This window comes from Myotis brandtii, unplaced genomic scaffold (assembly GCF_000412655.1).
Source record: "Myotis brandtii unplaced genomic scaffold, ASM41265v1 scaffold521, whole genome shotgun sequence".
Classification (NCBI taxonomy): Eukaryota; Metazoa; Chordata; class Mammalia; order Chiroptera; family Vespertilionidae; genus Myotis; species Myotis brandtii.
In genome coordinates this window covers 3141644-3153224 of record NW_005369870.1, presented here as the reverse complement: position 1 = coordinate 3153224, position 11581 = coordinate 3141644, and the positions used below count along the sequence as shown (strand labels likewise).

General features: G+C 37.6%; 1 protein-coding gene across 1 annotated transcript in view; it reads left to right on the top strand.

Moving 5' to 3' along the window:
- The window catches only part of EIF3J (eukaryotic translation initiation factor 3, subunit J), a gene marked incomplete at its 5' end in the record, with an annotated part of 22014 nt that overhangs the window by 7543 nt on the left and 2890 nt on the right, over window positions 1-11581 (top strand). Inside the window, 4 exons of the mRNA XM_014548748.1 lie at window positions 2332-2386; window positions 2882-2973; window positions 7087-7201; window positions 9581-9742. Coding sequence (XP_014404234.1) covers window positions 2332-2386; window positions 2882-2973; window positions 7087-7201; window positions 9581-9742 — 424 coding nt within the window. The remainder of the gene's footprint in view (window positions 1-2331; window positions 2387-2881; window positions 2974-7086; window positions 7202-9580; window positions 9743-11581) is intronic.

Genomic DNA, 11581 nt, shown 5'->3' with positions numbered 1-11581 from the left:
GGAGAGAAGAGAGATAAACACTGATTTGTTGTTCCACTTATTTATGCATTCATTGGTTGATTTTTTTTATGTGCTCTGACCTGGGATTAAACTCGAAACCTTGGCAAATTGGGATGATGCTTTAACCAACTGAGTTACCTGGCCAGGCTTGTGTTTTAATTGTTAATGGAAAAGCTTTTTTTATGGAATTAGACAATTTGATATAAGTTAATATGGAAAAAAAAACATGCAAGAATGGCAGGAAAACACTAAAAAATCTACAAGAGGAGACTAGCCCTAGCTTACATAAGAACATACTATAAAGTCTATGTAATTAATTAATGCAGTGTGGTACTGGTGTATGAAGAAACAGTAGGTTAATGGGTTAGTATAGAAAGCAGATATAGACCAGATACCTATGAAAATATAGTATATGGTAAATGACGGGGCAAAGATGGACTTTTTAATAAATGATGCTGTGACAACTAGGTAACCATTTGGAAAAAGATAAAATAGGTCATATTTCACATCATACAAAAGAAACTCCAAATGAATCAGATATCTAAATGAAAAAAAGAATGAAATCATACATGTTCTAGAAGGAAATTCCTTGCTGTTAAGAAAATCAAGAGGCAATAAAAGATTGATAAATTTTAGTGCATAAATGTGGTGGGGTTCATAGCACCTTAAAGAAGATCAAGGCAGTGATACCCATTATCTCTCCTGCTATTCACATTGTGCTCTAGGGGTTTAGCCAGTACAGTTAGATAAAATGAATCAGTTGTGGAGACATAGAATTGGTAAAGAAGAATTAAAGGTATAATAGCTCTTGTTTGCAGATGATATGATAGTATACTTTGAGAACCCTAGAGAATCAATGATAAAACTAAGTGGTAAATTAGTATGGTAGGCTATAAAATTAACATAGCTTACCAATGTCACCTCAATAAATTCAATTAAAAAGTTTTAAAAAAACAAAAACAAAAACCACAAACAAAAACCTACCCTAGCCAGGTAGCTCAGTTGTTTAGAGCATTTGTCCCCACACGCCAAGGGTGCAGGTTCAACCTCCAGTCAAAGCATATACAAAAAAACAACCAATCCTATATAATAAAAGGGTAATATGCAAATAGACCAAATGGCAGAACAACCAAACAATCAGAGCGTAATATGCTAACGATATGCTAAGGCTGCTCAACCACTCCCTATGATGTGCACTGATGACCAGGGGGCAGATGCTCTGACCGGTAGGTCAGCTTGCTGCTGGGGTCTGGCTGATTGGGACTGAGCGAGATGGGCCAGACACGCCCTGGAGCCCTCCCTCAGTCCCTCCCTGGCTTGATCGTGCTCCGGTGGGGTCCCTCTGCCTTGGCTGTGCCCTCTCGCAATCTGGGACTCCTTGGGGGATGTTGGAGAGCTGGTTTCACCTGGATCCCACAGGCCACTCCCCTTGGGAGGGCACCAGACGCAGGACTGATTGGGCGCAAGTCCATGGCAGGCACAGTGGGGCCAGGATGAGCAGGAGAGGCAGGTAGGAGCTGCAGGTGGCGTTGAATTGCAGGTGGGTGTTGAACTGCAGGTTTCGGCCCAATCCCTGCAGGCCACCCAGAGGGACCTCACCCATGTATGAATTCATGCACTGGTCCTCTAGTGAATGTATAAACAAGTAGAACAACAAAATCAGTGTCCTTCTCACTCCCTTTCTCTTTAAAATAAAAACCAAAACCAAAAACTAATAGTTTTTCTATACACAAATAACCAGTTAGAGGACATAAAAGGGAAAAAAACACAGCCCTATTTATAGTAGTAACATGGAAGATGAAATGCTTGAGAGATGTGCAAAAATAAAATAAAAGGAGAAATGTGCAAAGCCTAAAAGATAAACTTTAAACCAATCCTTGAAAGATACAGAGGTCAACTTGAACAAATGGAAAGATAGTCCTTTTTCTTGGCGAGAACAGCTTAACATAAGATGACAGTTCTCCACTATTAATTTATAATTTTTAAAAAATATTTTTATTGATTTTTTTACAGAGGAAGGGAGAGGGATAGAGAGTTAGAAACATTGATGAGAGAGAAACATCGATCAGCTGCCTCCTGCAACCCCCCCCACCAGGGGTGTTCCCGCAACCAAGGGACATGCCCTTGACCGGAATCTAACCTGGGACCCTTTAATCCCCAGGCCAACGCTCTTTCCACTGAGCCAAACCGGCCAGGGCTTAATTTATAAATTTAATGCAGGACCAAAAAAATACCAACAAGCATGTTTCTGTGGAGTTAGACAAGTTGATAATAAAGTTCACATGGAAAAGTAAAAATGCAAGAGTTATTAATGGAAGTTCTTTTCTTTAGGATAATTGGGATGATGAGGAGGAGGAAAAAAAAGAGGAAGCAGAAGTAAAACCAGGTGAGCCACTGGGGTTTCTACATTTTTGGTTTTATGTCTTGGTGAGTATCTGGTACTTATGTTGAGACAAATGACAAAAAACTCACAAAACTGAAAATTTTGGTATTTAGAAACCAAACATCCTTTCATTCCCACATTATTCTCTTCTCCCTGCATCTCTTCTCTCATCTCAAAACATAATTAGATTAGATACATGCTTTTTTTTTTTTAGTATTATGAGAGAGTAAAGGGTATGGTATCATAGTTGAATGATCTAAGTCCTGCCTAAAGGACTATGGGAAAATATGAAGGCAGGTGTGTGGATCTTAGGGGTCAGGTTAGAGAGGAAAAAGGGAGAGTTCCAGAACTTTCCTATTCTTATTTGCCAAGAAATCACCATATGAAATTGGAGCTGGGAGAGGGTTGGCTTCTTGAAGTATACAAGTATCATGTCTGTCTCATCCATAAACTGGAAAATATTCAAAATAATTGATTTAAAAATTTCTTTACTTTTAGAAGTAAAAATTTCAGAAAAGAAAAAAATAACAGAGAAGATAAAAGAAAAAGAACGGCAACAGAAGAAAAGGCAAGAAGAAATTAAAAAGAGGGTAAGTACTATTGATTTTCTAAAATATAGAACTCTCACATCAGTAGTAGTACAGTGTCTTAACAGGCAACAGATACTACCTTGCAATTTGAGGGGCTTTGTAAAGACGTTAAATGTACACCATCAATAAGTTAATCCCAAAACTGAATTTGTGGTTTTTACAAAAACCAAACCTAGAAACTTTATGTATTAGAATGCCTTTTAAGTTTTCACAAACATTCGGGAACAGTTATAATTGTGTAATGACCACAGTCATATAAAAAGTGTCCGTTTCTCTGCCAGGTACTGTATGTTTATTTATTTATTTATTTTTATTTTTTTAAATTTCTTTATTGATTAAGTTATTACATATGTGTCCTTATCCCCAAATTACCCCTCAAACCCCCCACTCATGCCCTCACCCCCATTGTCTGTGTCCATTGATTAGGCCTATATACCTGCATATAAGTCCTTCGGTTGATCTCTCCACCTTACCCCCACCCTCCCCTACCTTCCCTCTGAGGTTTGACGGTCTGATCGATGCTTCTCTGTCTCTGGATCTGTTTTTGTTTATCATTTTGTTGTTCATTATATTCCATAAATGAGTGAGATCATGTGATATTTATCTTTCTCTGACTGGCTTATTTCACTTAGCATAATGCTCTCCAGTTCCATCCATGCTGTTGGAAGTGCTTCTTATTGTTTTGATTTTTGAATCATTTAAATGTGTTTTCTATTTAAAAAAAAACAAACACAAATTAATACAAGATTCCTGATCTTGTTCCAAATATTCAACAACAAAAACACATAGTTATCAATAGCATGATGAATAATCATACACCTCACAGTTGTTAATATTTTGCCATATTTGCTTCATCTATTTTTTGCTAAAATAAGATAAATAACACACATTATGCATTTTACAATACTTCAGAGCAGCGGTTGCCCACCGGTGGTCTGCAGACCACTGGTGGTCCATGAGGTCCAAAAGGTTGGCGAATGCTGCTTTAGAGGTAATGCTGTGTGCTTCATATTGCTTCACATCACATCAGTAGTCATGTAATGTCTGTCCTATTATTAGTGATGCTAAAATTGATCACTGGGTTAAAGTTGAGACAGCCTGATCCTTCTCATAAAATTAGATATTTCTTCTGGCAAATAATCCAATTTCACGACAGCTTCTCACCCAATAGTTTTGTATCACTGATGATCATTGCCTAATTATTTCATTAGATATTACAGAATAGTGATTTTTCTCATTGTGACTTATCTTCCCTTTTTTTTGTCTGGCTTTTTTTTCTTCTTTTGCTATTTGGTTCCTTTGGATATGGTTTGTACTAGAAAGAGTAAAAGCTTAATTCTTTTCCTTTTAATTATAAATTTTCAGAGTAAAGAGGGATATAATAACTTCATGTGGTGAAAAATGAAGGATTTTGTGGATTTTGAGTAAATTTATGGACTTGGAGATTTTTATAAATTCATTGTGTTTTACTAACATAACAGTAGTTTTTTTGATGGTCAAACTGTCCCAACTTTGGCCAGTAGGAGTCCCTTTAAGTAGTTTCTATCTTTATCCTTTTGACAGGGACCCCATTAGTCTTTGAAAGCTTCCTTGTTTCTGATACAATAAGAAGTGCCAGCCTTACCCGATAAACATTCTTTATTAAGCCTGGAATTAGCTACTCCTCTGAGGTTTCTTTTAGTGGAAAATAATATATAGAGGCCAAATCTAGATGCCTGTAGTACTTAGTGTTATTGTGATAGCCTACACCCCTTTTCGTGGATTAATAAGCTAAGAAAGTAAGGTGTGTATGTGTGATCATTAGTTCATATTGATATTTTTTCTTATTCTGACAACACTTTTTTATTATTTTTTTTTTACAATACCAATATTACTAACAAGGTAGAGCTACTGAATGAATTTTAGGATTTCCTTGCAATTCATTTTGAGCTTTGAATATGTCCTGCTAAGGATGTATATTATGTCCTGGGTTCTAAAGTCATTTGAATTCTCTTCCCAGTGGCATTATGTCTAGTTTGGTACACTTTTTTGTTTGTTTGTTTTCAGTTTTAAGATATTTATTTATTTATTTATTTATTTATTTAATTCTCACCTGGGAATCAAACCCACAGCCTTTTGGTATATGGGACGACTCTCCAACCAACTGAGCTGGCTATGGCTTAACTTTATTTCTTTTTTTTTTTTTTTTAATATATTTCAGCTTCTTAAATTTGCTAGGCCTTGAGCACCTCACTATCCCTCCTTGTGTGCTCCCTTAGTCCTGCCCACATATCTGAAAATTGTATTTAAGGTTTTACTCTAAGATGAAAAGTCACTACAGGGTAGAACAAAGATGTAATATGATTTGACCTGTTTTAAAAGGAGTATCCTGGATAGATAGGATGAAATAATAAGAAGAGGAGCCATTTAAGAAGATTTACTTCAATATAAAGATAAATGGTGATGGTTAACAAGATCATATGGTTATAGAATCTGGATTTTAAGCTTTCCTATTTTCAGGAATTCTCATTTGTGTATATAATTAGTGGAACCTAGTAGGTTGCAGTCTAATATCAGGCAGATCTTTCCTCTCCTACCTTTTTTTTTCATTGCTTAAAGTATTATATATGTCTCCTTTTTCCCCACAATTGACACCCTCCCAGGCACTCCCACCCCCCAGGACAAGCCCCCACCACCCCAGTGTCTGTGTCCATTGGTTATGCTAATATGCATGCATACAAGTCCTTTGGTAGATCTCTAACCCCTACTCCCCTGCCATAAATCTTTATTGTTAAAAGTATTACATATGTTCCCTTTTCCCCCTCATTGACCCCTTCCAGCCCGCCCCTCCATCCCAGGCCTTCACCACCCTATTGTCTTTGTCCATGGGTACATACAAATCTAACATAAACCTTACTTTGAATGTACTCAGTTTATCTTAGGCCAGGTATTGAGTTAATATATATTTAGCTTTGATGCAGGAAATACTTGATGTCAACACTTAACTGTTAGACAAATAAGTCAAGATACTTCCCTTTTTCTTTCTAGCAAGTGTTTGAGATTTCCTAACTTGGCATAATGAACTTTCTCATTTCATCTTCTCCATGAGAAATAAAATGATTATTTCAGAAGTGGACTTCTGAATCAAAATCCTCAGACTGCATAGGCATGGATAATTATGAATGACACAAATTCCCTTCACTTTTCCCACTTGGATAAATATTGTCGCAGATTTCCCCTTATTATAGTAAAAGCAGTGTGTGTGTGTTGTAGAAAATTATATCATAGTATATAGAAATGTTAACTGTCATCTCAGTGGTATGTGATTGGGAAATAAGTGTTTTTATGTCTGCATATTATTATCATATGGATATGCCATACTTTATTTAACCATTTGGTTGTTGAACATTCAAGTTGGTTCTAAATTTAGTTGAAATTATAAATAAAGACTTGATCTTATTACCAAGTTGCCCTAGGAAGATTGTTTCAGTATACAGTGTTAGCAGCAGAATGTGAGTACCATTTTCACTCTGTCTATAATCTCAAATCTTTTTTTTTTTTTTTTTTTTACAATTTCAATTCTCCTTTTAAAAAAATATTTTTATTCATTTCAGAGAGAGAGGGAGAGGGCGAGGGAGAGAGAGAGAGAGAGAGAGAGAGAGAGAGAAACATCAATGATGAGAGAATCATTGATTGGCTGTCTCCTGCATGCCCCCTACTAGGGATAGAGCCCACAACCCAGGCATGTGCCCTTGACTGGAACTAAACCCAGGACCCTATCCACTGAGCCAAACCAGCTAGGGCTCAATTCTTTACTTTTAGAAAAGGTTGTAGAAATAAGCTCAGTCTTCCTGGATTCGAATCTCAGCTCTTTCCCATTACAAGCTGTGTTAACCTGTTACCATGGGCAAGTTGCTTAACCTCTCTGTGCCTCAGGTTTTTTCCCTTTAATATTAGGATAAGAATATCTAAAATGTTTAGAAGAATGCCAAAATGCAGTATGTATATACTTTTAAGTGTTTGCTATTATTTATGATTACATGTGCTTATAAAAAAATTCATAGAAAATAGATGTACTAGATCCACCTATCATGATTCCAGCCCTTTTAAAACTTCACTTCTGTATCATTTTAGTTAGAAGAACCTGAAGAAACAAAAGTACTAACACCAGAAGAACAATTAGCAGATAAACTTCGGCTAAAGAAATTACAGGAAGAAGCAGACCTTGAATTAGCAAAAGAAACTTTTGGTAAGTGGGAGATACTGAGGTTTCAAGTAATTATTGTGAAAATCTTAGTAGTTATGAAAGTTTAGAAAACATCTTTTTTGAAGAAACATATTACTGGCTAATTTAGGTATTAGCAGTTTTTATTCTCTTTATTTTTGAGGTTTCAAATGAATTATGGTAGAGTGAGACGCATATTTAGATTTTTGAATAATTATGTTTTGAGTATTAAATAAAATATATTTTTCTAAACTATGTTTTCAATTGATTTTTTTTAGAGAGGAAGGGAAAGAGAGAGATAAAAACATCAGTGAGAGAGAAACATTGATCTGCTGCTTCCTGCACGCACCCCACCAGGGATCAAGCCCATAACCCAGGCATGTGCCCTGACTGGGAATCGAACTGGCAACCTCTTGGTTCATGGGTTGATGTTTAACCACTGAGCCATACCAGCCACGCCAAATAAAAGATTATTAAGATAAAAGTCATTGGATCCAAATAAAGTCTACCACTTTGTAAAATATATTTATCAACGGTGTGAAATTTGGATGGAATGTGAGGTCTGTAGCTTTGAGATTTAAATACCAAACTACCTGTAGGGCTGTCCTGTTGTCTTAATTAAGTCTGAATAAGACTTAGTATTGCATGCTAGTGCTGGGAGAGAGGGGTGGTGGTGAGAGGGTGGTATTACACTTTGATTGTGCCTTCTTGTGCTCAGAGTAATTTCTTTCTGCAACCCTTCTTGGCCCTCACCATGCCCTTTCTCTACCAGTGGTTCTCAACCTTCCTAATGCCGCGACCCTTTAATACAGTCCCTCTTGTTGTGGTGACCCCCAACCATAAAATTATTTTTGTTGCTACTTCATAACTGTAATTTTGCTACTGTTATGAATCGTAATGTAAATATCTGATATGCAGGATGTGTTTTCAGGGGTCGCGACCCACAGGTTGAGGACCGCTGCAGACGGCTTCCATTCTGTGTGCCATACCTGCAGCTATGGTTAGTGCATGAGATAAAAGACATGTTCAAGGTCCTGTAAATAGATAAGTTCAGAGTGTCCCAGGAGGAGAGTTACATGGCACAGAGGGTAAAAGAAAGGAACATGCCCAGAGAAAGTAAAAGCTCTCATTTTAACCAAGTTTATTGTTGTCAGCTATTGAGTACTTTGTAGAGTAGAAGATCATATTGAAACAGTTAAATAACTGGAAATTGAAACCTAGAGCCAAAAACAATCTAGTTTTCCCCTCATTCCTTTTCTTTAAAACAATCAAGCAGGCTGACTGTAGTAATCATTTCCTTTTTATGGGAAGTGTGACCTTATCTTTCACTGGGCCACTAGTAATCTCAAGAGTTGCTGTTGATGCTCCTGTCTGCTGGAATGTGCTTGCAATGTCTTAACTGCACTCATCTCATCACAGAGGGCACTCAGCCATTCTCTTGTGTCTTCAAGGATGGTAAAAGCCGCCCATGTGTTTATTAAAGAGAAGGGTTTATGTGGTACCCATAAATCCTAATATAGGACACCAATTACAGATTAAAAGGCCAAAACATGCATACATACAGTCATTGTTTGGTTAATAGGATTTCAGTGTTGTGTTTTTCATATTAAAATACTGAATCAGTGGCATTGTTAACAACTAATTTAGACTACTGAGGACACAAAAGTGTACCGACATATTAATTTTTCTATTGGGATTTAACACATAGTTTGCTCCTGCTTAGCTTCTAGAGTTAGTTAGCTGGATACTTTCACAGAAACCATCGTTTTCTTTGCTTTTTTCCTTCTCTCCCCACTTCACTCTGGGCTGTTCTTGGACAGATGCCTTAAGAGCATTCTTTTGTGCTAGGGACTCCTTTGGCATGGCAGTCTGCCAAAACCTGTGGGCCCCTTTTTAATCTCATGTTTTTAAATGCATAAAACAAAACACACAGGACTTTACTTACAAAATAAATCTTTTGAAATAAATATTGAAATAGCTCTCAAAATATTAAAATAACTTTTGATACAATAATTACATGGTTCTTTAATGTATTGAGTAAGACCTAGAGCAGGTCTAATAACTAATGTAATTTTAAAGTAATAATGACTGTGAATAATGTTTCACGATATCTGAGACAACTGTAATGTGAAAGGAAAGTATCTGATCTCTGTTGGTAACAGTCAGGTTTTGCGTCTGTGATTTGTTGCCGGTAATCAAAATGGAAGGAAACTAGAGGTTAGTAAAAATAAAAGCTATAATTTTTTTCTCATCCAAATTCACAGGCCCCTTGAATTCTGTTCAAGGTCCCAGGTTAAGAATTTCTGCTTTAGAATGATGTAGCAGGGTTGTTCAGGTATCTAATTGGTTTATAAACTTTAAAAATATCTTTCTGATATTTGCAGTGCTCCCTTTCTATTACAGGTGTTACTAATACAGTTTTTGGAATAGATGCTATGAACCCATCTTCGAGAGAGGACTTCACAGAATTTGGAAAGCTACTAAAAGATAAAATTACACAATATGAAAAGTCATTATATTATGCCAGTTTTTTAGAAGCCTTAGTTCGAGATGTGTGTATTTCATGTAAGTAATTCTAATCTCTAGCCCCTGCGGGTGGATTTTAGTAAGGGCACACTCAAGAAGATGGAGGTTGACTTTTTGCGGGGCTGGGAGGAGGAATGCTATAATATACAGACTTAGTATTTACTTTTTAGTAGTTACTATGAGAATGGTGTTCTGCAAACATGCAATTAGTTTGAATGGTTTTGTTCCTTTTTGAGGCTGCCTTCTTAATGTTTTTACAATTGTTTCCCAAGGAGACATCTGAGATTTGTTGCCACAGCAGCTAATAGAGCACTAGCTTATTCTTTTATCTAATTATATCTCGAAAGGGGCTAGGAAGTGTCTTTTGGGGAAAATGCTCTCTGGGCATATAAGATTTTAGAGCTGAGATCACAGCAATTGTATGTTCCTTTTATAAATGAAGAAGCCTGTGACCAGGTGCAAGTCGCTCAACAGAGCTAGCACCTATTCTCTGGGTCCATGGGTGTGGTGCTGTGCCCTGAGAGAGGAGTCAGTCACACATTTCAGAGGCTGGGTGTGGGAGTGACAACCAGGGGTGGTGCAGCACCAATACAATAAGGGACTGGTTTTGCTAGTATTTACTGTTTTTAACACATTGCGTACCGCATAGAAATCTCTAAGACATACGCCAGGGACCGCATGTTTTTGGGCAAACTGCACGTTTTTTAAATCATCATAATGCACTTTAGGTGCTGTTTTTCAATAATTATAACATTTTTATTTACAAAAACAATTAAACAATTAAAGTTCCTAGTACTTTTTTAACGTATGGTACTGCGTAAAATATTTTCCTCTATGAAGAGGGACCAAACAAAATTTACATAAGTATCTAGATTCGCTCCTTTTTCCATGGGCGTGAAAAACGAGAACACTCATGAGCAGCCCTTAACAGATGGCACGCGAAACACGAGAAAACTCCTGAGCGGTATGAAATGTGTTAAGATTGAGGAAAAGGAATTTTACATAATGGATTTTAAATTGGGTTTTGAGAAATTATTACTAAGTTGGGGGTTATTTGATGAGTTATATCCCCAGAGTTGGTCTTTTCTGCATATACTATTTTTCCTGTTTTTGAAGGAGCTCCCTAATCAAAACTAGATACTTTTTTGGTAGCTAAAAACTGTTTTCAGTTTAATATTTTTATAAAGATAGGAGGATATATTGTTGTTCACTAAAAGATGTTGTCTCCTGGTAGGACACAGATTTCTGAGATAGCTACTACTTTCATTCTAGTTCCTGTGCTAGAAAATGGAGACTCCAGGAGGTGGGGAGTTGTCATCTGTAGGTTTAAGAATTATTATTCCATGTTCATTTACTGAGCATCAAGGATGTTATGGAAGGGCATGGTTATCTGTATGTTTGGTGGGGAAAGGAGAATAGGAGGGAACACTGAGCTGTAAAGGCACTTAGTTTCTCTTTGGTTAGCATTGGTGTCTTGGTGATAACAGGTCATTATAAAGATAAATTTTTGTTGCTGAGTTTGCCATTTTATTCTATACTAGAGGCCCCACACACAAAATCGTGCAGGGAGGGTCCTAGGGCCTAGCCTCCTGTGATCAGGGCCATCTTCTGCCTGTTTAGCAGTCCCAAGGCCGAACACCACCTCTGTTGCCGGCCGGTCAGACTGTTGGGATCACTAGCTCATCCCCGGCTGCTCAGGGGCTCAGGCCTGTAGAAAAGCAGGCGGCGGCGACTTCACCTCCATGTGCGTGCACTGGGCCGGCTGCTGATGGAACACGCTGCCCACTTGGGGCCGCTCACGCGGGCGCCGCTGCTGCTGCTGGGGCTTGAAGTCCTGACGGAAGCTGCGGGGCACACCCGCGACCTACCCGCCCAGGC